This window comes from Grammomys surdaster, unplaced genomic scaffold (genome assembly GCF_004785775.1).
Source record: "Grammomys surdaster isolate TR1022 unplaced genomic scaffold, NIH_TR_1.0 125669, whole genome shotgun sequence".
In the NCBI taxonomy this organism is placed as follows: Eukaryota; Metazoa; Chordata; class Mammalia; order Rodentia; family Muridae; genus Grammomys; species Grammomys surdaster.
Window position 1 is genome coordinate 1,601,336 of NW_021620506.1, and position 26,340 is coordinate 1,627,675.

At 51.2% G+C, this 26,340-nt stretch overlaps 2 protein-coding genes across 2 annotated transcripts in view; one reads left to right on the forward strand and one right to left on the reverse strand.

The window, feature by feature from the left end:
• Positions 1-17,190, forward strand: part of Dnah1 (dynein axonemal heavy chain 1) — a 63,363-nt gene extending 46,173 nt beyond the window's left edge. The window contains exons 48-78 of the mRNA XM_028787518.1: positions 394-624; positions 1,743-1,939; positions 2,412-2,547; positions 3,377-3,585; positions 3,802-3,973; positions 4,629-4,820; positions 5,186-5,296; positions 5,985-6,170; positions 6,458-6,649; positions 7,480-7,647; positions 7,728-7,919; positions 8,095-8,226; positions 8,684-8,809; positions 9,378-9,497; positions 9,617-9,766; positions 9,862-10,022; positions 10,621-10,846; positions 10,974-11,169; positions 11,454-11,605; positions 12,025-12,221; positions 12,445-12,589; positions 12,819-12,977; positions 13,050-13,181; positions 13,499-13,669; positions 13,967-14,146; positions 14,220-14,396; positions 14,927-15,097; positions 15,243-15,373; positions 15,716-16,067; positions 16,294-16,528; positions 17,027-17,190. Coding sequence (XP_028643351.1) covers positions 394-624; positions 1,743-1,939; positions 2,412-2,547; positions 3,377-3,585; positions 3,802-3,973; positions 4,629-4,820; positions 5,186-5,296; positions 5,985-6,170; positions 6,458-6,649; positions 7,480-7,647; positions 7,728-7,919; positions 8,095-8,226; positions 8,684-8,809; positions 9,378-9,497; positions 9,617-9,766; positions 9,862-10,022; positions 10,621-10,846; positions 10,974-11,169; positions 11,454-11,605; positions 12,025-12,221; positions 12,445-12,589; positions 12,819-12,977; positions 13,050-13,181; positions 13,499-13,669; positions 13,967-14,146; positions 14,220-14,396; positions 14,927-15,097; positions 15,243-15,373; positions 15,716-16,067; positions 16,294-16,528; positions 17,027-17,148 — 5,421 coding nt within the window. The 3' untranslated portion in view covers positions 17,149-17,190. The remainder of the gene's footprint in view (positions 1-393; positions 625-1,742; positions 1,940-2,411; positions 2,548-3,376; positions 3,586-3,801; positions 3,974-4,628; positions 4,821-5,185; positions 5,297-5,984; positions 6,171-6,457; positions 6,650-7,479; positions 7,648-7,727; positions 7,920-8,094; positions 8,227-8,683; positions 8,810-9,377; positions 9,498-9,616; positions 9,767-9,861; positions 10,023-10,620; positions 10,847-10,973; positions 11,170-11,453; positions 11,606-12,024; positions 12,222-12,444; positions 12,590-12,818; positions 12,978-13,049; positions 13,182-13,498; positions 13,670-13,966; positions 14,147-14,219; positions 14,397-14,926; positions 15,098-15,242; positions 15,374-15,715; positions 16,068-16,293; positions 16,529-17,026) is intronic.
• Positions 17,191-17,695: 505 nt separating this feature from the next.
• On the reverse strand, positions 17,696-26,172 carry Bap1 (BRCA1 associated protein 1). Its single transcript, XM_028787501.1, has 17 exons — positions 26,010-26,172; positions 25,885-25,914; positions 25,710-25,764; positions 24,636-24,768; positions 24,129-24,248; positions 23,584-23,645; positions 23,369-23,511; positions 23,042-23,120; positions 22,483-22,606; positions 22,049-22,199; positions 21,402-21,586; positions 20,897-21,027; positions 19,878-20,356; positions 19,603-19,763; positions 19,265-19,357; positions 19,093-19,165; positions 17,696-18,956 (listed from the first exon to the last, which is right to left on the reverse strand). The coding sequence occupies exons 1-17, from the start codon at positions 26,044-26,046 to the stop codon at positions 18,823-18,825; spliced, it is 2,190 nt and encodes a 729-aa protein (XP_028643334.1). The 5' UTR covers positions 26,047-26,172; the 3' UTR covers positions 17,696-18,822.
• Positions 26,173-26,340: the final 168 nt, after the last annotated feature.

A 26,340-nucleotide genomic window follows, 5' to 3' on the forward strand; every position in this document is an offset into this window, starting at 1 on the left:
AGAGTGGGCAGTGGACCTAAACACAGAGAGATTGGTGGGGCTTGCTGAGCAGCTAGATGGTGGGGTGTCGGAGAGGAATAAGGAAAATGAGATCTCCTCCCCAGGCTTAGAGTTTGGAGGTTCAGAAGAGAGGGGAGTGATCACTTTGGAATATGCAGCTACTAGTCCTGGTGCCTAGTGGGCCCTGGGATCTTGAAAATCCACTTAGTCTTCAGTTGTGCAGAAGGCACATCTCCCAGCAGTTCCTGCATGTGCCTCTAGCCCTGAGTCAAAGGAAGGAGACTAGTCCCGTGAGCCATGTTCCTATCACCCTGGTACTCTGTCTCCCCTGGCACTTCAAATGATGACTTCAGGCCAGGGACCAAGGCAGGCCCTGACACTGGGTCCTCTCAGGACAAGGTGCAGCTGCTGCGGCTGTGGTACCATGAGAACTGCCGTGTGTTCCGTGACCGCCTAGTGAATGAGGAAGACCGCAGCTGGTTTGATGATCTCCTTGAAACCCAGATGGAGGATTTGGGGGTGGCCTTCAACAAGGTCTGTCCCTTCCAACCTATTCTTTATGGGGACTTCATGTCACCAGGCTCAGATGTAAAGTCCTATGAGCTCATCACCAGTGAGAGTAAGGTGAGTTGGTGCTCTACTCTGGTAGGTATTCTTTAGTCTATCCCCTGGAATCCAGAGAACACTAAGTGTAGTGCTGAGAGAGTCTGAAAGTCTACACAGGATAAGTGTAAGACCCCAGGCTCTCGCTCATCACCACTGAAAGTCAGGATAGACAAAAAAAAAAAAAAGCTTTTGGCTTCTCTGAGTCCCCATTTTCCATTCCCATGGGTATAGTGAGACAACCCATCTGTGAGACCAAGAGTTCATCTGGGACAAATCCTGCCAACAACAGTGACACACCATACTCATTTGCCATGCTGCCATTTTTTTTCATAAAGGGGCAGAAGGGATTTAGTGCCATGGCTCAGTTAGGATCTTGAGAGATAGGGTTAAGGTTTTCATCAGTGGCCTCAAAGCTATGAGGCCTGCAGTGGACCTCCTGGTTGGTTTTCCCATACACATCCTAGTTCCCAGATGGTCTTACCCAGGTTGCTATGGACTGGTGGGTCTCATAGGTCAGGCTTCTCATAAAGCAGACCTGACTTCTGAAAGCCAGCATTCCTTCTGTGCACAGGGAACAGAACTAGCCGTGGTCAGCTCTCTGTCAAAGAGGGCCTGGTACTCATCATCCCAGTGTTCCAACTGCCAAAGCTATCTATAGTGAGAGCTGCCACAAAATCAGTGGCATGGGATTCCTACAAGGGCCTCCACCCAACACTTTCAAGATAGAGCTGGCTAGAATCCAAAGAAAGCAGCAAGAGGTGATGGACCCAAGGCATTTACTGAGGACTTTATGAACAGAGAGAGTTACAGTTTCCTCATGAAGCAAAAAGAGATAAGATATCCGAGTATGTCCACAATAGGGGGATGGATGTGGAGCTAATTAGAGTATAGAGACTTAGTTGGGGAGAGCTAGCATCTGTATAGGGTTCTCTCATTATGTTGAGAGTCAACCTGAGCCAACTCATCTGCACCTGAAGCTATACAAGGTTCAAGCCCACAGGAGAAAATCTGCAACTGGCCAGGTCACAGAGTGGTCAATCACTGATATTTCTGGGTCTGAACTGAGAGAAGTGGGGAACTGGGGGAACCCCTCCACGGAGGAGAGCCTGCCACTCCCGCCATCCCCATGTTCCCAGATGATGCAGGTAATTGAGGAATACATGGAGGACTACAACCAGATCAACACAGCCAAGCTGAAGCTGGTCCTCTTTGTGGATGCCATGAGCCATATCTGCCGTATCAGCCGGACTCTGCGCCAGGCCCTGGGCAATGCGCTCCTGTTGGGTGTGGGTGGTAGTGGCCGCAGCTCCCTCACTCGGCTGGCCTCCCACATGTAAGGGATCATGGTGGGCAGTGGGTGGCATGTGACAGACTGCTTATAACAGATGCCTTCTACCATGGTAGAATCCTGGTGTGGCCCCAATATAAACCTACTCAGCCCATGAGGTTCTAGAAGAGCTGCAGATGGGACCTGGACCTCAAGAAGAGGGAGCAACAGTACCCTGTGGTGCTACGGGAGGGAGGTTTGAGGAAAGCATCCCAGAAAGATGCCTAGGAGTGAAACCCATGAGCCTGCTTTCAGAACCCAAGCATGGAGGGCAGGGGGTGGAAGGGACAGGATTCTAGACAACAGGAATAGTAGACAAAGGTCAGGAAATGAGAGTGGGTGCAGGGCCTGGGGAACCTACAAGTCCACCCTGGATAGGAGCAAGACACCAGGTGGCTAGCGGGGTATGGACACCCACCACTCATCAGTGCTTGGCTCCAGGCCTCTGGCACACCTTGACTCAAACTTCTGCCTCCAGGGCTGAGTATGAGTGCTTCCAGATTGAGCTGTCCAAGAACTACGGCATGTCCGAGTGGCGTGAAGATGTCAAGAAGGTTCTACTCAAGGCTGGCCTTCAGAACCTGCCCATCACCTTCCTGTTCTCAGACACTCAGGTACACCCACCACAGCAGTGGGCAGGGCTCAGGGTGGGCTGAACAGGGAACATCCCCACGTGATATCCTATAGGGTGCTCAGTCCTGTATGCTCAACTCCCCATACATTAGGACAGGGTGGGATTATGATTAGGCTGGTCAAGAGAGGAACCAAACCCAGTGTCTCAAGGCTAAGGGGAGGCAGGTATCATTACCCATGCTCCAAGAAGCACCTTGGTACTATAACACACTACTCATAGCTCCATAGCTTCCTACCCTAAGGACCACAAGTTTGTTCCTGAGGTATAGGGAACCCATAGCTCTACTTTGGGGGGGGGGGGGGCATAAGGCCTCTTTCCAGGTCTCTGAGTAGAAAGGCCACAAGATAAACAGGACAGCACTTACACCTGACTGGCAGTACAGGTTGTGTCAAGGGCTCCAAGATCATGCCCCAACCCTAGACAAGGTCCCTCCCCTCCTAGACCTGTCCAGCCCTTTCATATAGTCAGGAATGTGAGGTTTCCCTCTAACCCAGGACAGACGCCTCTGTCGGTGGCTATGGTTTCTTCCTGAAGTAAAATAAGGCCTGCCTGGAGGAAAGCTAGAAAAGGATCAGGAAAATCCCATACCGCACCCAGGTTCCGGGGCCCTGCCACAGCCCGCAGGTTATATTCAGAGCCTCCACAATGGGGCAGATCTGAGTGTAAGTCCAGGACTTATGAGGTCAATGGTGTGACCTTGACCTAGTTTCTATATAGGGCTGTTACAAAGGTCAGGGAAGACAGTTCATGAACTGTGATACATAGGGGCTTTCATAAAAGCTTAACTCCTACTCCTTATCCTTCTCCAGATCAAGAACGAGTCCTTCCTAGAGGATATTAACAACGTCCTGAACTCAGGTGACATCCCCAACCTCTATAGTGCAGATGAGCAAGACCAGATCGTCAATACCATGCGGCCCTACATACAGGAGCAGGGCCTGCAGCCTACCAAAGCCAATCTCATGGCTGCCTATACTGGACGTGTGCGTAGCAACATTCACATGGTGCTGTGCATGAGGTACATATAGTTGTCACCGAGCCACACTGGGGCCTCAGGGATGTGAGAGGGGACATCTGAAATGAAAAGTGGCCCCAGGCCTGGCCATCATGCCATTCAGACAGGACTACTAGGTTGGTTTGGCCTGGCTTCTATGGTACAGGGCTATAGACAGGCCCTGAGTGCTGAGTGCCTAAGTCAGTGCTGCTTGGCCTCATGTGGCTCCTTCTCCCTCAGTCCTATTGGAGAGGTCTTCCGAGCTCGCCTGAGGCAGTTCCCCTCACTTGTCAACTGCTGTACCATTGACTGGTTTAACGAGTGGCCAGCAGAGGCCCTGCAATCTGTGGCCACCATGTTCCTGAATGAGATCCCAGAACTGGAGTGTTCGAATGAAGTAATTCAGGGGCTGGTAGGTATCCTGGTGAGAAGCAGTCTCTTGGGGAGAAATGTCTCACTTAATAGAGGCTCGGGGTCACTGAAGCCTACCACTACCAGCAAAGGGTTGGTGAAATGGCATTACCTGGTTATGCCTCAGTTCTCCCATGTGTGAAATGAGGTCATGAATCACATGGTGACCTAGAGTGTTCTACAGATGGCTAGCACCCCTTTCTTCCAAGGGCCCCTAACACCTCTTTAGAGACTGCAGATAGGATCAGCCAGATTTGTCTGGTTCAGTCTCAGAGAGCTGGCCCTCTGAGGCCCAAGAGCTAAGATGAAGTCCATGCTTCCCTGTCTTAGACCCAGCCCCTGATTGTACACTATCTTAGGCCTTTCAGAGGGAGACAGCTCATGAAGCTGTGCCAAGGGCCCTGGGCCACGGCTGGGAGACACCTGGGTCCACAGTCAAGACCAGGGCTGTTCTTGACTAGTATGGGCCTTGGGCTTTTCATCTACATAAAAGGTTACCTAGGCCTGGAGGTCATAAGGGTCTTAGGAAACCATTTATTTGAGGTATAGTTGTGCTATGGCCCTTTCCTCAGGACCAGGACACAGTGGCTTTATGGGTACCTGGTACCTGGTCTTTGCTGAAATGCCACAAGTCTCCGTGATCTCCACCTTCACAGATTCAGGTTTGCGTATATATCCACCAGTCGGTGGCCAGGAAATGTGTTGAGTACCTGGCAGACCTGGCCCGCCACAACTACGTGACCCCCAAGAGCTATTTGGAGCTGCTCAATATTTTCTCCATCCTCATTGGGCAGAAGAAAATGGAACTGAAGACTGCCAAAAACCGCATGAAGAGTGGCCTTGACAAGGTAGGCCTGGAGAAGGCCTGAGGACAGTGGCTAGCTACCTGTGCTGGGTCTCAGCAGTCTTTGATGCCAAGATGACCTGGCATTTCAAACTGTATAGCCAATGTGCTGCAAAGGGTGACTTCCTTCTCAGTGAAAAAAAATAGAAATTATCAGTGAAAAGTGAGGGCAAACAGAGGCACCTCAACTTCTCAGGGAATGAGGCTGCCTCCTCTAGAAACCACTGAGCAACCTGGGGGCCACAAGTGGAGGTGATTCAGTAGGACTCTCTCCTCAGAACTCTAAGGCCTGGCACCTCTCTAGTCCCTGTAACACTTGGTTTTTGTTTTGTTTTGTTGTTTGTTTGTTTTCTCTGCTCCCAAACTCAGCTGTTGCGCACTTCTGAGGATGTGGCCAAGATGCAGGAGGAGCTGGAGATTATGCGCCCCATGCTGGAAGAAGCTGCCAAGGACACCATGCTCACTATGGACCAGATCAAGGTTGGGATGCTCACAGAGAGCTCTTGAGCCCACCTCCTCTCTAGTCCCGTGTGAGAATGCTCAACATCTCAAACATCAAATGGCTAGGCCCTGGCTTTCACACTTCAGTTTCCTCATTCAGTGGTTGCTCGTTTACCTGGCAGATACTTAGGCAGAACTATTAACACATTAAGCCAGGCACTCCTTTGGGAGGGCATCTATGAAGAACAAGGCAGATGAATCCAAAGAAGCCAGGAACTGATGATGTCACAACTCAGACTGAGTGGCAGCACTGGCACAAGCAGACGTGCAGATGCCGCCCAGAATAAGGGTTTACATCGAGGGCCTGGTCCTCCCAACACAGACCACCATTAGCATGACAGCTTTCTGCCAGTCTTCAGGGTCCTGGTTTACAGAGTCAGAGCATTACAGACTATCCCCTGAAGAAATGGGGAGATACATCTTTGCATCGAGCATAGATGGCAATGGGGCCCTGTAGGGCTGGAATGCCTAAACCTGGAAACTCCTAAGCCCTGTTGTGGCCCTGGAGATGTATGGGAGGACCTCCTAGATGTGCCAGGTCTCTGGAACTTATTGCAACTAAGAGGCCCTTGGAAAGGGTGGACATCTAAGCCCTCAGAAAGAGGGGGGTTGGTATTCCTGCCCTTGCCACTGGCCACTAACTGGATGCCCTGTCTCCCATTCCCAGGTGGACACAGCCATTGCTGAGGAGACCCGGAAATCAGTGCAGGCAGAGGAGATTAAGGCCAATGAGAAGGCCAGTAAGGCCCAAGCTATTGCTGATGATGCTCAGAAGGATCTTGACGAGGCCCTGCCAGCCCTGGATGCAGCCCTGGCCAGCCTTCGGAACCTGAACAAGAATGATGTGACAGAGGTGGGCAGCCAGGCGTCTCCTCACACTTGGTATCCTATCCCTTTCTGTGTCCTCTTAGATCCTAATGGTGTCCCCAGGCCCACCTTAGGCACATCTTTTGGTGACTGTGTACCAACAGTGGAGAGCAGAATGAGGACCAGATCCACGCTGCTTGCCCCACTTATCCTGGTGCAAACACCAGGCAGTCCCAAGGCCCTAGGTCCTGCGGCAGTAAAGACCTGGTTGGTAGGGCCACCTTTCCCAAGGGTGGGACCTTCCCCTTCTGTACGTCTTGGCATGGCCCACAGGTGCGTGCCATGCAGCGCCCACCCCCAGGAGTGAAGCTGGTCATAGAAGCCGTGTGCATCATGAAGGGCATCAAGCCTAAGAAGGTACCTGGAGAGAAGCCAGGCTCCAAAGTAGATGACTACTGGGAGCCAGGCAAGGGGCTGTTGCAAGACCCGGGCCGCTTCCTCGAGAGCCTCTTCAAGTTTGACAAGGTAACCACACTAAGCACACAGGTAAGCCAGTGGGTGGGACATGGCAGAATGGTGGGATCTGGCAAAGTACCTGTCACCAGCGTCTGCGGGTGCTATGTTCTCCATTCTGTCACTGTCTGCACCACCAGCAGTTGCAGCACACATGCCCCTGGGGGACATAGCGCTGTCTGGGGCCATTGGACATAGAGTCTACCCAAGGAGCTGTCAGGTAGGATGACAACATCTCCTTCCCAACAGAAGTCTGCTGACAATACTGGAACCAGGGCAGGTTCCTGTGCCTATAGGATGTCACCCAAAGTCACTCCAAGACTCCACAGCTTGATTCTTCTTGTCCCAGTTGAGAGATTCCCCACCTGCTCTGTATTATCTCTCTGCCTGAGGAGCTTCGGCTTCCTTGGACTGCCTCTAGGTTCTCTGAACATCTCTCCATTTGAGATTTTTCAGTCCATGGGTATCTATCTGCTCTCTTGGACTGTGCCTTGGTCAGGTCAACCTGGAGGTTCCTTCAGGGAACCCCTCTCCAGTCCAGAAATTCATTGAATGCCACTTGCCTGGCCTACATGGGCAGGACTAGAGACACCTTTCTTAGAGAGGCACCTAGTCCAGGATGGCTCACAGCCTGAGCTCTGTTCCCCTGGGCTTGCCTTAGCCCTGGCTTCTGAAAGCCTGCTAGCAGTACAGGTTCCCAGGCTCATCCCCAACAATGGTTGGACTCAGGTGGGGCAAAGCGTGAGTGTGAGAGGCTCTGCAGCCCCTGAGATATAGGGAAACACGATCTTAGTTATCCCACATAGGAAGCAGTGTCCTGAGATCAATGATCTCTGTCTCAGGACAACATTGGGGAGGCAATTATCAAAGCCATCCAGCCCTATATCGACAATGAGGAGTTCCAGCCAGCTGCCATTGCCAAGGTGTCGAAGGCTTGCACGTCTATCTGCCAGTGGGTGCGCGCCATGCACAAGTACCATTTTGTAGCCAAGGCTGTGGAGCCCAAACGGGTGAGGACTGTATAGAGCTGGTGGGGGCTGGCTTCCCTACCCAGGTACTAGCTATGAGCTGGACCTCTTTCTGTCTGCAGCAAGCCTTGCGAGAAGCCCAGGATGACCTGGAAGTAACCCAGAGGATACTAGAAGAGGCAAAGCACCACCTGCGTGAAGTGGAAGATGGCATCGCCACAATGCAGGCCAAGTATCGAGAATGTGTAGCCAAGAAGGAGGAGCTGGAGATGAAATGTGAGCAGTGTGAGCAGCGCCTCAGCCGAGCCGACAAGGTGTGTGCCCCTCCACAGAGCCCCCGCAGGCCCGCTGGGAGGAGAAGGATGAGGAGATGCAGAATAATTATGGGTTGGCTCTCCCCGCCCCTCTTTAGCAATCTATGGGTGGGGTCACAGTGGGTAGAGATAGCCCCAGCCTCCCAGAGCCCACTCCACAAGGCTGCTTCTACAGCTCATCAACGGGCTAGCAGACGAAAAGGTTCGCTGGCAGGAGACTGTGGAGAATCTGGAGAATTTGCTTGACAACATTTCTGGCGATGTGCTGGTGGCTGCCGGCTTTGTGGCCTACTTGGGCCCCTTCACGGTAAAGAATCCCCCACTGTACCCCAACCAGCTTTATCCCACAAAGAGAACCTCTCTCGAGGTCTTACCTCTGTGAGGGCAACCTGTGGAGCAGCCCTCCTTCCTTCCCTCATTGTAGCACACAGGTACTGAGCAGGTACACAGCTGTTCACACAAGTCAGCAGAGCCCCTGGTGGAAGTATATGAAGGCTCGCACATGTGCAGCCATGCTAGACAATGCTCTAAATGCTTCATTGTGTGCCCCATTTAATCCTCAGAGCCATCTTTTGGGAAGACATTGCAGGGCTGACCCATTTTATAGACAAGGGTCTGAGGTTTGTAGGATCCAAGCAGGTCTGAAGTGTCTATAATGTCTAGCTCCTCATCTGAGATCTGACTTCTGCATGCAGTGTTGTAGCAAGAGAGGAGGAGAACGCTGTGTGCCTAGTGTGGTGGCCTTATGTTTTACATCTCTCCAGGGCCAGTACCGTGCAACACTCTATGAGTACTGGGTCAACCAGCTCACAGTTCACCGTGTTCCACATACCTCTAAGCCCACACTGATTACAACACTGGGAAACCCTGTGAAGATTCGCTCTTGGCAGGTAACTATCAGATGTCAGAATGTGCTTCAGACTGGGCCTAGAGCCTCCTGCCTCCTTTCTACCCTCCTTTCCATGGATACATCCTCTGGACCTCCTGCCTCCTTTCTACCCTCATTTCCATGGATACCTCCTCTGGATCCTCCTGGGTGTAGCAAGAGGGTGGTGAGTAGAAAAAGAAGCAAGAACCAGGCCAGGTGTGGCATAGATGGAGCTGTAGGGAGAAGTTTCAAGTCAAGTCTAAGCAAGGCTCCAAAGGCAAAGAGAGAGGCCAAGGGTGGGCCAATATAAGAAGGGCCAATGGGATTTGGGCACCCTGAAGGTGATATCACTAAGCAAGGATGCAGAAGCCACGAGAACAAAAAGAGCCAGCAAAGGAGAGCATTAGGAGACCATCCAGCAGCAGAAGAGAATCCTTGTCCACATTGCCATCTCTATCTGTCATGCTCTCCCACCCAAAGCATATAACAAGGAGAAACCTACAGCCAAACTGAGTTAGGAGTAGCTAATGTCCCAGTCAGTTGTGCTCATACAAAAACCTTGACCAAACATGGCACTTGGATTCACACAGATTGCTGGCCTCCCCAATGACACTCTGTCAGTGGAGAATGGGGTCATCAATCAATTCTCCCAGCGCTGGACCCACTTCATTGACCCCCAAGGTCAGGCTAACAAATGGATCAAGAACATGGTAAGCAGATTTATCAGCTCTGCCTCCTCAGACAGGCTCAGATGTCTTTCCCAGTGCTTGGGGAAGCAGCCGAGCCTTGGGCCCACTCTAAGCTCCTGTAACCCTACCTTTCCCTGCAGGAGAAGGAAAGTGGGCTGGATGTGTTCAAGTTGAGTGACCGTGACTTCCTGCGCAGTATGGAAAATGCTATCCGCTTTGGCAAGCCATGCCTTCTAGAAAATGTGGGTGAGGAGCTGGATCCGGCACTGGAGCCTGTGCTGCTTAAGCAGGTAGGCCTGCTGAGGAAGGGGAAGCAATGGACTACAGACCTGAACAAAGAGCTGTCCACACTTCAACCACTGCTGGCCCATCTTACCTACTACAGACATACAAGCAGCAAGGGAACACGGTCCTGAAGTTGGGAGACACAGTGATCCCCTACCATGAGGACTTCAGGATGTACATTACCACCAAGCTTCCTAATCCTCACTATTCACCAGAGATCTCCACCAAGCTCACCCTCATCAACTTTACACTGTCACCCAGGTAAGAGTCTCCACCCAAGAGAACACAAGCATCAGCTGTCCCTTCCTGACAGAACTGTCCCTTGGCCATCCCTTGGCCATTCCCTTGGCCATTCCCTAAGCTACAGGAATCAAGACGTCTGTCTTTCCTATTCAGTGACCCCATCAACTCCCTCCCAGGTAATCTGGCATCTCAAGGGTTTCCAGACCCTCCACTGTCTCCTCTTACTTAGCTTCATTTCCACCTAAGAGTATCCCTCTACCACACGCGCGCGCACACACACACACACACACACACACACACACACACGGCCTGCTATTCACTAAAGTCTTCATTTGAGTAGCTACAACCAGTGAGAGGAAAAACAGGCACTCTTACGCCTTATCTTACTTGATCATTCACAGCCCCCTTTGCCAATGAAGAATCTAGTTGGCCAGCCCCTGCTACTCAAGGTCTCACTGAGAACCACTGGTTTGAAATCAACCCTGCATCAGTCCCACAGATTGAGGCTAGGCCTCCCAAGCTGACACTGGCAATGGTGCTGGGCTCTTGATAGATAAGGGTGGACTTAACATTGGTTCCCGGGTGTTATAAACATGGTGTCCTTGACTCTTGGTAGTGGCCTGGAGGACCAGCTACTGGGCCAGGTAGTGGCTGAAGAACGACCTGACCTAGAAGAGGCCAAGAACCAGCTGATTATCAGTAATGCCAAGATGCGTCAGGAGCTAAAGGACATTGAAGACCAGATACTGTACCGTCTGAGTTCCTCCGAGGGTAACCCTGTAGATGACATGGAACTTATCAAGGTGCTAGAGGCTTCCAAGATGAAGGCTGCTGAGATCCAGGTGGGGAAGTGCCTTCCTACCAGCCTAACCCTCCCCAATTGCCCCAACCCTGCTCCAATCTACCCTTACCTTCTGCTCTTTGCAGCCTACCTGGACCTAATACCTTTCCTATTGCCCCTCTACCCAGGCTAAGGTCAGGATTGCAGAGCAGACAGAGAAGGACATTGACCTCACACGCATGGAGTACATACCTGTGGCTGTCCGCACCCAGGTCCTCTTCTTCTGTGTGTCAGACCTGGCCAACGTGGACCCCATGTACCAGTATTCTCTCGAGTGGTTCCTCAACATCTTCCTCTCAGGCATTGCCAACTCTGAGAGGGCAGGTAGCTCTAGCATACTGACACAACCGCCCTGTTCTGAGGTGGATGGAATGTTTATGGGCACATTTCTATGAGCCCTCATCTCTCTTCACCATTACATCATACACTCTTTTTAAGATCATACCACCTTTTATCCCTACCCTCCTGAGAGCCCCTTATTGCTGTCTAAGGAGATACAGACTACCCTGATAGCTGCTAGGAAGACTTTCGAACCTGGGCTAGGCCTTGAAGATTTTCTCTCTTCTCCCATCTCCCCATGCTCTGCCACCACTTCTTCTACCCTGTAGACAATCTGAAGAAGCGCATCGTCAACATCAACCGGTACCTAACCTTCAGCCTCTATAGCAATGTCTGCCGCAGCCTCTTTGAGAAGCACAAGCTGATGTTCGCCTTCCTGCTGTGTGTCCGTATTATGATGAATGAGGGCAAGATCAACCAGGTGCAGGAGCAGGCAGATGGCCCAGGGACTGTCTGTCTGAGGGGTCACCCTATTGTGAGCCTGAGAGCACAGGATAGGTATAAAGGGAAGGCCAAGCAAAAGAACATAACACAGTTGAAGTGAACAGAGATCTTTGGAAACACAATTCCATGCTTAATCACAACAGGGGACTCTAGATTAATATGGCCCAACTGATGCTATGAACACAGGTCTTCTCTGAGCCTTAAATGTGCTACTGAGCAGAGAGATTGTCCCTGGGGACAAACTGTCCTGAGCCTCCCATACTTGTCTAGTCAGGAGCTTCTGCGAACCCCATATCTAAGAAAGGGCAGAGTAGAGGACAACAAGAGCAACTCAGTTTCTCTGGGTAAGGTGCTGGCTACAAGATATGGGCACCAACTCAGTCTGTACTCTACTAGGCTGAGTGGCGCTACCTGCTGTCCGGAGGCTCCATCCAGACCATGTCTGAGAACCCTGCACCACAGTGGCTATCAGACCGGGCCTGGCGAGACATCTTGGCACTTTCAAACCTGCCAGCCTTTGCCACCTTCTCTAGTGACTTCGTGATTCACCTCTCAGAATTCCAGGCCATCTTTGACAGTGCTGAGCCTCACAGGTGAGCTGGATCCCATGGTATGCTGCCAGGAACATAAGACCCCAGAAAGAGGCCTGCCCAGAAACCTCCTCTGAAAGATTACCTAGTATTGCCCTACATTTGTGGCCACATCTCCCTGTGCTTCTAGCCCTGTTCTCTTGGAAACCCCCATATGTCTGGCAAAATCCATGGGCCAGTGGTTTCCTGTAGGCTGGCTCTGAGGGATATGTGGTCTTTATTGCAGGGAGCTCTTGCCTGGCATCTGGGACACATACCTGGATGAGTTCCAGAAACTGCTTATTCTTCGTTGCCTGCGTGGGGATAAAGTTACTAATGCCATGCAGGACTTTGTGGCCAACCATCTGGAACCCCGATTCATTGAGCCCCAGGCAAGTGCTGGTCCTTAGGCAGAGCAGGTATCCTGGGTCTCAGGAATATGGCTGCTTTGAGAACTACCTTCCAGCCCTGTCCAGGCTAGAACTCTTGGAACACAGATGATCTAGGACCTTGAAGGCCCTTCTGGAACTGCTCCGGGAACCTCAGGAATACCTTCACTTACCCTGAACCCTGCCTCTCACCAGCCCAATATGCCCTCAGCATCTCTCCCTATTCTTCCAGACAGCCAATCTGTCTGCAGTGTTCAAAGACTCCAACTCCACAACACCTCTCATCTTCGTGCTGTCACCTGGTACTGATCCCGCTGCTGACCTCTATAAATTTGCAGAAGAAATGAAGTTTTCCAAGAAGCTCTCTGCCATCTCCTTGGGACAGGGTCAGGTAAGGGTAAGGCAAGAAGTAGGCTAGGGGAGATGAGCAGCAGTGTCCTACTCAATGTTCTTGTCCCCACAGGGCCCGCGAGCAGAAGCCATGATGCGCAGCTCCATAGAGAGGGGCAAGTGGGTCTTCTTTCAGAACTGCCATTTAGCACCAAGCTGGATGCCAGCCCTGGAGCGTCTCATCGAGCACATCAATCCTGACAAGGTGTGCCATGATGTCTGTCCACAAAGCGTGCAGCCCAGACACAAAGCATGTATACCATGATGCAACTAGATTGTTCTGGATTATTAACTAGATTATTGGCCCTCTGAGTTGCTAAGTCTCAGAGAGTTGGTGACTTCCCAGGGCTACCCGTACAGACTGGTAGCCCTAGGACCTGCTAAGGCCTGTTCTTAGCCAGTTGTCTGCATAGCCTTATATCCTAACCAACTTAAGGAAGAAGTCAGAGGATGACTTTGAGTTCCTGGATGGAAGGAACCTAAGCCTAGGTCCTTATGATCATGAGGTGCTGTGGCCACCAGGTTCATCGGGACTTCCGCTTATGGCTCACCAGCCTGCCCAGCAACAAGTTCCCAGTGTCCATCCTACAAAATGGTTCCAAAATGACGATTGAGCCTCCACGTGGGGTCAAAGCCAATCTGTTGAAGTCCTACAACAGCCTCAGTGATGACTTCCTCCACTCCTGTCAAAAGGTAAGGCATCAGCTAGAGAGATGATGGTTCAGTGGTTGAGAACACTGGTGGCTCTTCCAGATGGACCCAGTTCGATTCTCACACCCACATCAGGCAGCTCACAATGGCCTGAAACTCCAGCTTCGCAGGGATCTAACACCTCTGGTCTCTGTGAGCAACAGCACTCATGTTCATGTAGCCACACAACTCACAAATAGTTACAAATAATTTTTAGAGGTGAGGCACATTCTAAGCAGCCAGCCTTATGACCTTGTCCCTACCCTTTCTCTTATGACTCTGTCCCTTTCTGTCCTGCAGGTAGTGGAGTTCAAGTCCCTGCTGCTTTCTCTGTGTTTGTTCCATGGAAATGCACTTGAACGCCGTAAATTTGGGCCCCTGGGTTTCAACATCCCCTATGAGTTCACGGATGGAGACCTGCGTATTTGCATCAGCCAGCTCAAGATGTTCCTAGATGAATATGATGACATCCCCTATAAGGTAGGCAAGGGGCAGGCTCCGTGCCACTGACTCGGGCACCTGTAATAGGGACCACTGTTCACCCATCCCATAGGTTCTCAAGTACACAGCTGGAGAGATCAACTATGGTGGTCGTGTCACTGATGATTGGGACCGCCGCTGTGTCATGAACATACTAGAAGATTTCTACAACCCTGCTGTGCTCTCTTCCGAGCACAGCTACAGCGAATCTGGCATCTACCACCAGATCCCACCTACCTATGACCTCAATGTGAGTCTGCAGGAAGGGGCCTACCAGAGGAGTTCCTGGGGTCCCATGGAACCTTAATACAGGAGGAGGCAGTAGAAAGAGGTACAGCTCTGTCTTCCAGAGCACCAAATGAAAAACCCATCCCACAGTAAGGAAGATAATTAATCCAGAGAGCAGGTTCTGTGGGGAGAGATGAACCCTGCCTCACCAATTCCAAGTATCACTCAGTGTGGTGGTAATGCAGAGTATGGGGGTGGCACTCCCTGAGGACTAACTTCTAGGGTGGTGGGGGAAGCATCCTGAACTGTGGCTAGGTTGGGTGACTACCACATAGGGGACTGTGACAAGAGGGGGCATGTTAGGTTTAAGCAGCTACAGGGTGAGATGGCAGTGAAGGGCTGAGTCGAAGGCAAGAGCCATGATATACAGCATCACAGAGACCATTTCAATTCCAGAAGCAACAGTAAAATTAACTAGGAAGGGTAATGGTGAGTCTGAAGGCTGGGGCAGAGCAGGCCGAGGCCTTCCGTTTCAGCCTTCTTGCTTCCTAGGGCTACCTCTCCTACATCAAGAGCCTTCCTCTCAATGACATGCCTGAGATCTTCGGTCTGCATGACAATGCCAACATCACCTTTGCCCAAAACGAGACCTTCGCCTTATTTGGTGCCATTCTCCAGCTGCAGCCCAAGTCATCCTCCATGGGCGGCCAGAGCCGGGAGGAGGTGGGTGGTAGTAAAGGGAGGGGCCAAGGTCTGGGCAAAGCCAAGCTGCCCTGTCCTGCCTGCACCTGGGAGTACAACTCAACTACAATCTTGCCATAGCTAAGAGTAGCCATCCTTGTCCCCTCATGTCTCTTTGCCCCTGCAGTTAGTAGAAGATGTGGCCGAGGACATTCTGCTCCAGGTGCCCGGGCCCATTGAATTGCGAGAGGTGATAAGCAAGTTCCCCGTGCTGTATGAGGAGTCAATGAACACGGTGCTGGTACAAGAGGTCATTAGGTAATTTCTTGCCACACCTACGCAAACCGAGTCAGGGGCCACTGCTGTAGAGAAACAACAGGTGTTACTATTATCCAGCTGTTGTGCTAAGTGCTAAACATCTGTCCTCTAACCCAGCTGCTTATTATCATTTTATAGATGAATAAACTGAGGCCCCCAAGAATGTTGACTGTCTTAAGTCACATATTTGCTAATAGCCAGGGCTGGTATTGTACCCAGTATGCCTCACCTAGTTCTGCACTTAAGCTTCTGCATTCTATCACCATCTGTAGTCTCAGATGGAGAGGCATAGATACGGCCATAAAATGCCAGTCCACTAATACCTTGCCACTGGCCCCACAGGTACAACAAGCTCCTAGCGGTGATCACACAGACACTAAGTGACATGCTCAAGGCAATAAAGGGGCTAGTGGTAATGTCCCTGGAGCTAGAGCTGATGTCCATCAGCCTGTACAACAACACTGTGCCTGAACTCTGGAAAAGCAAGGCCTACCCATCACTCAAGCCACTGGCTTCATGGATCATGGACCTGCTGCAGCGCCTGGACTTCCTGCATTCCTGGATCAAAAATGGCATCCCACCTGTCTTCTGGATCAGTGGCTTCTTCTTCCCTCAGGCCTTCCTGACAGGCACTCTACAGAACTTTGCCCGAAAGTTCGTCATCTCTATCGACACTATCACCTTTGATTTCAAGGTCTGATGTGTGTGTGTGTGTGTGTGTGTGTGTGTGTGTGTGTGTGTGTGTGAAAAGACCCAGGCCAATATCCCCAGGGGAAATCAGAGGGACAGGGCAGAATACAGGTCACAGACTATAATGGCAGATAGGTAATAAGCAAGTACCAGCTTTCAGGAGAAAGATCTGCCTCCTGATGCAAATCCTAATTTTGTTTCCAATGTGAGTGTCTGTGTGCCCACCACAGGTGTTGTCTAAGGCATCATCAGAAATTGAGGAAAGGCCTGAAACAGGGTGCTATATCCATGGACTGTTCCTGGAAGGTGCTCGCTGGGACCCAGAGGATTTCCAGCTGGCTGAGTCACGGCCCAAAGAGCTGTATACAGAGATGGCTGTTATCTGGCTTTTGCCAGAAGCTAACCGAAAGGTTCAGAACGAGAACTTCTACCTGTGCCCCATCTACAAGACTCTGACCCGTGCTGGTAAGGCTTACCAAGGCAGAGAATCTTCATTACAGTTGGAGGTCTAGAAAGTTTTACATAGACCCAGGAAAGCTGGTAGAGGTTTGGGCCAGTCCAAAGCCCAATGCAGCAAGGTAGTATTTGGAGGTTCAATTCCCAGCCTGCTTGCCCTCCCTTAGTCATCTACTGTGCATCCTACAAGCCTACAGGCCCCATCTTTCGCCAGGGGCTCCGAAGAACTGAGGCCAAAGGCGGGGGGGGGGGGGGGGGGCAGTGCTGGGCTCAGTAGGGAATGAGACGGGCAGTAGCACCTTCCTCTTCAGTCATAGCGTCATAACTAAGCAGGCCTGAGCCTTGATCAGATCCAGTCACAAAGGGCCTGACTGTGGGGTCAGGGTCCCTCCCTATTCTCAACCCAAGTCTTTCAAACTCACTGTCCATGCTCCTGTCCCTAACCCAGCCCTTCTCTAGCTGTGATATGGTGTTTTCCTAAACTTCCCCCTTTCTTGCCTGTTTCAGGAACATTATCAACCACAGGCCACTCGACCAACTACGTCATTGCTGTGGAGATCCCCAGCAACCAGCCTCAGAGACATTGGATAAAGCGTGGTGTAGCTCTCATCTGTGCCCTGGATTACTAGACCCAGATAGAAGGGCAAGAGCCATTAAAAGTTCTTCAGGAAGTCCTGCAGTGCCTTGGCTATGTACTTGAGGCCTCATCTATAGGGCCACTGTAGCGGGAAAGGGCTAGAGCATTCTCAGTAGAGAATAGTAAGGTAGAGACAGAGGCAGCTCTGGCCTGCTGTATCTGTCCAAATGCAGGAAGGGATGAGACATACACCCTCTCAGGTCCCAGTGACTCTCCAAGAAGAATGTACCAGGTAGATATATGGGCAGCCTAGCTTTCAGCCAGAACCCCAGCATCTTTTCCGATTCAGAGCCATCAGATCTGGTGAAAGCCAAGCACCTCAACTCAGTATACCATGACCATGGCCCATCTGAAATCTTTCCCTCATTTTAGGTCCTAAATCCCATCCCAGGCTTACCATAGCAACCAATCCTTTCTACCTCAGGAATACTACTCAGGAATACGACCTTACTACCAACAGAGCTTTGGGGGCCACAGTCTAGTCAGTCTCTCATTCCACCACAGCCCAGCCTACCAACCTCAAGATAGCAACAAGAAGATCAGTTATTAGCACACTTTTATTCACTCACTGATTCAATATTTACAGAAACTAGAGGGGTCAGACTGCTGTACCATCTCCCCCACAGTTACTATGTACAGATAAGGGGTCTGCTTGGATCACCTGTATCTAGCAGAGGGCACAGGGCTATCTGGGGCTGGAGCCTGAAGCAGTGCTGTGCTTATTACCCCATTGGCATCAAGCCCTATGGGAACACAGAAGTTCTAACTCCTCTTGACCCTGTCCCCTACCCTGAGTACCTTGCAAGAGGCCAAGGAGAATTGAATAGTGCCAGCTTCATTCAAGCAGCCCTGCCTCTGATATTTCCAAGAGGAGACATGGTAATACTGAGGGGCTAGGTAGAGGCTCCACTGGGCCCCTACAGAGACAGAGAATTAGGAGCCTAAGGTAGGCCCATGGCCAGGGCCACAACACTGAAGGAAAGAGCCCCAGAGCCTTGCCCTGACTCACTAATGAGTCTGGATGGTACTAGGACAGTCTGCATGCCACTGGGACAGTTTAAACACTTCTCTCCGCTATAGCTATGGGACCCTGATAGGCTGTACGTACATCCTACTAGGATACCCCATGCTCATTCCAGCTCAGCAGCCAGGTCCCTGAGTTTGGCACTCTCCCAGAGGAATGAAGAGTAGGCCAAGCTTCTTCACAGCAAGGACAGGCTAGTGGCTGGTACTAGAGCACCAGGACCAATGCCTTCTGAGTTTCCCAGCTGGGACTGTGGTGTGTTGTAAGAGACCTGGCCCCAGCAGAATGACAGCTGCTCGGAGAGAAAGCAGAGTCAGGAAGCTGGCCGTGTTAATACAGTGGCAAAACGGCCAAAAGCCCCCAAAATAGACATTTCCAATAGGTAGAATATATATCCTGCTGCTCCTCGGATGGCTATGGAGGCCACAGCACCCTCCAATTCCAGCTGCTGCTTCCTGAGCATTATGGAGCTGCCTTGTCCCTGCCAGACCCCAGAGCATAGTGCAGAATACACATCTCATCCCCACTCCCAGGGCCTGGGCTCTAGTTAAACTATTCGGTAATACTTGGAAAAGTAGGGCAGAGAAGGGCCCTGGTGAGGGCCTTGCGGCAAGAGAGGCTGCAGAGTCAGGGCCAGAGGCCTCACTGGCGTTTGGCCTTGTAGGGGCGAGAGCGTTTCCGCCGGTCAGGCTTCCGCTGCTTGTGAAGCCGACCAATGCTGACCCCTTGGCGGCGCCGCACTGAGATGTTCTGTTCCACTAGGTTGGCCAGCATTCCTGTATAAAGCAGAAAACTCCTTAGTAGGTGGCTGCCTTCCAGATTCAGGCAAGCAGGCGAGGAACCAAGGTTCTCACAGCCCTCCTTGTGCTTTAGTCTGACAAGCTAAGTAAGACATAGTAGGCACCTCCTCACCTTCCTGAGCCAGCATGGATATGAAGGTACAGATAAACTCGTCATAGTTATGGGTCCTCCGCTGGTCATCAATCTGTGGAAAAGAAGGCACGTGAGGGCGTCACAGCTCATATTCTCAGAGCAGCTGTCCTTGGGACAGGACAGAGGAACAGGCCGTGGAGGAGTCACCCACCTTGAACTTCTTCCTTTTCTCCACCTCCTCCTTGAGACAGGCCTCATAGTTTGCAATCTCGGCTTCTACACACTTTAGCAGTGCTAGCAGCTCCTGCCACAACCCAACATTGTACCTTAGGGGCCTGACTGGCACCAAAGCTCCATTACTAAGAAGCAACTAGAAACAAGGGTGAACAGCCACAGTCCATGGGGCTACCAATGCCATCCAATCCCAAAAGGCTTCCTGGCTTTAGTCACCAACTTTCCCACCAAAATTCCAATCAAGAACCCAAAACCTGGAAGTCAGGGCCTGGGTCCTTCCCCTGCTAGGAAAAGAAGGCTGAAAGAGAGACTCACCTTGGGTGAGTACTTCTCTCCACTCAAGGGGTCGCTGGACCTGTTCAGCCCAGACTTGTCTCTGCTCTCTGTGACTTCCACCACCTCCTTCTCCTCTAGGCTGCTGGAACCCTGGCTGCCTTGGCTTGACCTGGTAGAAGGTGAGGAGCCCTTCCCACCCTCTAGGAGAGGACATAAGAAGGTGCATCAGAGACGTGATACTTTGTAGTCACTGGGCCACCTCCCTCCTCCTCCTTGGGTACACCAAGTGACCAGTGAGGGAGTCCAAGGCCCACCTGTAAGTGCCAGGGGACTCAGTACACCATCTTCAGCAAGGTGCAGCAGGCCCGTGCTAATAACAGGACCCAGGTCACGAACAGCACGGTTGTAACGTATGCAGTCAACACGAAGTAGGCTGTCATCTTCTCCAAAAAGCACCTTGGAGATGTGAGAGGTGACAGGGCTAGAGGGCCGTGTTGGGTTGGCCGAGCGGATGGGTGAGCGCAAGGGTGAGTTGAAAGCACTGCCAATCTCAGAGGCTGTGTCCGTGCTCTCATTGCTAGGGGTGGGTGAAGGCTGCGAGTGTGTGGGCACAGCCACAGCTGGACTCCCAGCCCCACTGCTAGTCTTGATGGACAGAGGAATTGAAAGGTCTTTCTGAGACTCTTGAAGCTTCTCAGTTAAGACATTGATGGTGTTGGGCTGCAGCACTGACAGCTGCCCATCTGAAGAATTGCTCAACGATCCTGGCTTCCCTGTCCCCTTCCGCTTGTATCTGTGGGGTTCAATAAGAGGTAAAAACAGGGAATGGGCCAGGTGACCACACCCAGTAGTGTCCAGAGCGGCTCAAATATATTCTCTTCTTCCCCAGCCCAACTGGAAGCTCCTTACACTTGGTCCACACAATCTGACAGCAATGGCACCCTAAGTGCCACAGTCTAGACAGGTGGCTTCCTCTACTCTAGCTACCTCACTTCTAACCTTCCAGTGCTACAGCCTCCAACAAAACTGCCATCCTGCTCGATAAATCATCTCTCCAACCTCTTCTCCTATCCGAACCCTTTGAGGTCGGGCTGAAAGATCACCTCAAGAAAACATGTTGACACACACACAGAAAGATGTTTACTTCCCCCTAAACCTACCACAAAATTTTTGAAGACTTGGGGTTAGCCCCTCAGGTCAACCTCCTCCAGGGCCTGCATTCTCTAAGTGCCCAGTATTCTCTGCAGAAATGCCTTCTCAGATACAGGATGGAGTAATCAGAAGAGGATCTGAGGTACCCAAAGCTTGACAGCTCCTCAGAGTCAGGACTGACCTGATGGCAGAACTGGTGTTCTGCACGTCATCCTCATCATCTTCATAGTCATCCTCATCATCAGAGTACTGCTGGGGTGGTCGGACTGGAACCCGGCTGCGGCCCACACCGGCCGCCAGGTCTTCCTCCTCCTGGGGCAGGCAAGAACGGTAATAAGGAGAGCACTCACCCAAGCTTGGCACGGTACTGCTGCTAGGCAAGAGGGTAACTTGGCTCTTGGCTGTGCAAAGTGCTTCTAAAAGATACAGAGTGCCTTGCCATATATTTTTGAGTTACCAGGAGAAACCTTCCCATGTGCCAAGGAGTATGCCCAACTGTGTAGCCGGCAAAACAGACTTAAAAGTCAGAGGAGGAGCTCTCTTGGCCACCTTAAGGCCATGCTACTGAGCTGTGGTAGGGCTTATGGGTGTTAGAGGAGCCTGGTCATCAAGGTCCAATCAGAGTCAAAGAATAACACTGGGAACCCAACACTGTGGCCTCTCAGATGAGGGTACTTCCATCTTACCTGCATAGGGGATTTGGCATAATTGTGATTGTCTAGAAAGGCTGGCAGCCGCTGGACAATAGGGGTAGGGTTTGGGGGAACCCCATTGAGGCTGCTCCCTGGAGGCTTCACCACCAGCTTAGATTTGCTGGGAGGACTATGGGTTGTAGTTTGTGGGCACGAGCCAGCCACCTCCTCTGCACCATCTGAGACAAGGCAGAGTATAAATAGGACATTCAGCTGAGTCCTTAAGAAAAGCCTACAGTCTATAATTCTGTGACAGTTGTTTGTCCCAATGAAGACAAGATAGGCAGGTAAGCTCTAAGTCACACAATGAGATGGAAAAAAAAAAAAAAAAAAAAAAAAAACCAAGACACAACAAGAAGGCAGCCTATAGAGAAAATAATAGGGGTGGGAGGTATGGGATGGGATGGATCTCCCAGTACAGAGGGGCGTGGTCTAGAGTCATGACAGTCTTTTTCAGGTATCCTTTAGGAAAAGCTCACTCTACATTCCCTGTGTTTTATGGGGAAAGCTTCAGGTACTGGGATTTTAGGCCTCCTGCTAGAGCCCCTGTACCACTGCCAAGTACCTTCTTGAAGTGCTTGTGCTTGGGCCTCCCATGTCAAGCTATGATGGATAGCTGAGGCCCCAAGTTCCTCCAGTACCTGTGTGAGTGCACTCAGAGGCCGCCGGGGTTCTGCCTGCCTCGAGCCCAAGGGGGGACTTGCTGCTGCTGGCTGGCTTGCTCTCCTCAGGCAGTTGTGACTCTTGAGATTTGTGGGTCTGAATCAGCTCCGGCTGTGTTACTCTAATAAGCTTAAAACAAAACTCAAAGCTTAGAAGAAAAGGATAGAGCCAGGTTTCTGCCTTAGATAGCTAAGGGCCCCAACCCTACCCATTCATTTATTTATTGAAAATTAAAAGGCCAAGCCACAACATCTTTTTAGAAAGTAAATTCTACCACCCCTACAAAGGAAGCAAAGGAAAGAAATGGTTATTTAAAGCCTTGATCTACAAGACACTGATTTGGGAATGAGAGACAGATGCTAAAATGTAGAAGAGACAAGGAATATTGGGTTGGTGTGGCCAGGCAACTTACCTGCTGCAGGGCCTCCAGGACTGTTTGTCGGTTCACCTTCAGTACATGTAGCCTGGCCTCATACTTAATCCTGCGGTCAGGCACCACTGCCATCAGGTTGAAGCGAATATCATGGTAGGGCTCCCTGCAATCACAGTAGCAGCCATGAGGAGCTCCCACCCAAGCCCTGCTGTAAGTCTGAAGCAAGTATCTTGACAGAGTTCCTCTCACAGTCACATCTGTAGCTGTAAGGACAGGCCCCACTCCGGTAGACAGCCAGCATCCAGAGACACACACCTGAAACCTAGCTATACCTTCCCAGAAACTACGAAAGGGACCTGTTAGAAAGGATGCCAACACACCTGTGCCAACCAAGCCCCCCACAAGACCTGCCCCTCCTCCAGCCCAGCCCAGAGCAGGCCACAGGCAACCTAGGCAGGAAAACAAAAACTGAAATCCCAAGCCCCAGGCCTGATCTTGCCAGATACCATGTGGCCTTACAATCTATAGTTCATCAGGCTTTTCTCTTTCCCACCCAAAGGGGACACAGCTCCAGAAGGACATACCCGAGGGTCCTTACCCTGCAGTAGCGAGGCCAATTCGCTCCATGATGACTCTTCGGGCTTTATCTGTCCACTCCTCATCCTCTCCCCAGGGCCCTAGGGAAGACCAAGGTGAGGAATCAGCAGGTGGGAAACCCTGAGATGGGGTAGGCCAGGGTTAACAGATTAGTGTGGTTGAACTACAAGCTAGTCACATAAATGGTACAAGATGAAATCATGGCAAGAGTTAGATATCCCTGGTACCCATTCATGCTCCTACGTCTCCAGGATCTAAAGTCCCCAAGATCCAGAAAATCAGAAGGAAGCATGAGAAACCCAACAGGCCCCTTCCTCAGAAGGCCTACCATGATCAATAGGGTAGACTTTCAACCCATCCAATTCAAAGAGCCGCCCTGTGATAGGCACATAGCTGACAAAGTGAAACGCCTCCATGGTCCGCACTGCACTGAGGCCATTCTGTTTCTCTGGAAGGTGACGTGGTTCTGGCCTGGAAAAGGACAAAGTCAGAGACATCTTCCACCATCCCGACCCCACATCAGCAACCACAGCTCTCACATACCTGGCATGGCTATTATGTGCTTTGGCCAGTTCAGGGGCATTGCCAATTGCATATCCTTTGCTCTAAAAAGAAAATAAGATTGCATAAGAACAGATTTTCAGCCTCTGGATAGGGGAAGAGTTCCATAAAACAGGCTTAAAGGCATTTAGGAATCTCAAGCAACAGAGATGAACGTTCCTAAAGTGCTAGTGGTGGCAGATGAGACCTTACTTAGGACCTCACAAAGAGAGGGGCCATACTGGCTTTCCACAGTAATCAGTGACTACTGGGGAGCAGCACAGCCTGACAGAACAGTCACAACAGTAAAGGTCTGACACAGGTCACTTAAGTCTTTTCCTTTTCTACTTCTATCATCTCCTTTCTTAACAGCGAAGCCTAAAATCAACTAGCTTCCACGTTATTTATGAGTCAAGTAGATGTTAATAAACATTTGAAAAAGAGATGAGCAAACAGTACCAGATACCATGTAGTGGCACTGCCAATGACTCTGAGGATCAGATGTGCCCAGCCCTCTGTGAGCCATGATGTAAGGTACTGCAGCGTACCTCAGGGCTGAAGCCTTTGGTGAAATCCTTCATTCGACTCAGTGTGGGCCCCAGATCCACATTGCTGCAGTTCAGAAGCACGCTCAGCAAGGCATGAGTGGCACAAGAGTTGGGAATCAGCTATAAATCAAAAACAGTCACTCACACACCTCATACACTCTACCCCAGGCGTCCCATGCCCACAGTTACTGGGAATGAAGACTAAAAAGAAAGATGTCAACATATTCCAGCTTCCTTTGTCTTACCCAGTCTTTATTCATTTAACATGGACCAACTAAATACCTCCTATCTAGGGACACGGAGAATGTACTAAGATACCACTAACTATAGAGGTATTAGTGACAAAGAGCTAGGTTCTGCCTGCCACAGGGTTTCTGCCACAGCCGCTTTTGGCACCAGTCTAGCTCTTCTTCCTATTCCCCCACTGCCACTTTCCACGCGATACCAGAAACAAACAAAAACAAAGATAGCATCCTGGCCTTCAAATAAGCTCAGAACTCGGCAGACCTGGTGAGCAAAGAACATGTTATTCACAATATCATCATCAATCACAGACGTATCATCCACCAACGTGGAAACCTTGCGGCGGGACCTGCGTTCTTCGATCCATTTGAACAGGAAGATAAATCCATAGACAGGCCTAGAGAAGCAAGAGGCAGATGACAATCAGCATCCCCCTTCTTTCTCTCCTAGTAGCACACTGCTCTACTGAACCCTCACTCTTACCAATACTGTATCCAACATGGCTCTGAGATCTCAAACCCCAGTATGAGCTTGATGCTCTGAAACCCCACTCAGTCTCATTATGAAGTCTAGGCAAAAGAAGGAAATCTGGAACTGCTGGCCCAGGATGGAGCAAGGTAGGGACACAATAAAAGGCACAAAAAACGATGATGAAGAACAAGTACCAACTCTCACTGGTGGACCTCAGCCTCCAGCCCTAGTAAAACTAATATAGAACATGGACTCCTGAACCAGTTCCTTCACTTCAAAGCTGTTAGGTTCTTTATGCCTCTATTCTATATATTACCAAAACAAGAATCTGAGTTTAGGTACCTAAAAGGGGTCTTGTCACACTAACCAATCAATACAGGACAACTTTGGTTAGTTTTGTTGAGACATGGTCTCACTAGGTAGCTTAGGTTGGTCTCAAACTCAGGGATCTGCCTGCCTCTGCCTCCCAAGCACTGGGATTTAAGGAGTAATCCACCACTACTGGTCAGGACAAATTTTGTGTGGTGATTAAAGGCTCAGCACACATGGTTATGTAATTAATGGACTGTACACTTACAAAAAAGGTGTTGTGCAACTGGAGGCTTCCTGCTGCAAAAGCAGAAAGGCAGCTGATCTGTACCCTAAGAATGCTTAGGGTTGAAAGGTGGGCTACAACTTCCTAAGGAAACACTGAGGAAAGACTGAGAAGGAAAAAAAAAAGTTCAAGGAGGGCACCCACAAAGAGTGACGCTTTCTTCTGTGATATTTTATACAACTTAGATTTTCTAATACTGCCTCCCTTGAAGGGATACTATTCCCCTGCCCTTTCTCAGCCCTCCGGAGGTAAGGGGCGTCCCAGCCACTCACCCCTGGCATTTACTCTGAAGGTCATAGATCTCCTCCACTTGCACCCCTTTGACACCTACGATCAGGAAAGGAGAAGTCGGCAGGGCAGCCCCAGGCTCTGCAGCGAGAACTCAAGGACCACCTCCACATACACACCAGCCAGGGCCCGACGATCCGGGGTTAAAGGGGTTCTTACCGAAATCTTCCACCAGGAGGGTGAAGAGGCCTGAGTGGGACGACAAGAAGAGGGATTTGTCATGCAGGTGCGTCCGGGGCCCATCCGGCCTCCCCAGCCCCCGGCCCGCCGAGGCCCCTCCGTACCCGGGTCACTCTCCAACTCCAGCCAGCCCTTATTCATCTTCCCGCGGAGCGGCCTCTCAGCGCCATGTCCAGGCCCTGCTAACCCCGCGCCGCCCCCAACCGGGAGCGCCCACCCAACTCGGGGCTCCTCAGCCCCACACAGACAACGGGCCGCGTCGCGTCACTCGCCCGCGCCGGCTGTACCACGTCATCATTACACGACGAGCCTAACCCGGAGCTGGCCTTCCGCCTACAGAACGGCGGGGGCGGGCGCGCGCGCGCGCCGAGGCAAGGATGCGCACGCGCGGAGGGTGTGCTGGGCGCGCGGCCGTTAGCGCGCGGCCGTTAGCGG

What these genes read in the sequence shown, in the direction of transcription:
- Bap1 (XM_028787501.1), bottom strand. Translation starts at nt 26,046, where the DNA reads ATGAATAAGGGCTGGCTGGAGTTGGAGAGTGACCCGG. An exon ending in GGAGTTGGAGAGTGACCCGG is followed by an intron (nt 25,915 to 26,009) that starts GTACGGAGGGGC and finishes CGTCCCACTCAG; the next exon opens with GCCTCTTCACCCTCCTGGTG. An exon ending in GAGTCCCCTGGCACTTACAG is followed by an intron (nt 19,764 to 19,877) that starts GTGGGCCTTGGA and finishes GTCCTCTCCTAG; the next exon opens with AGGGTGGGAAGGGCTCCTCA.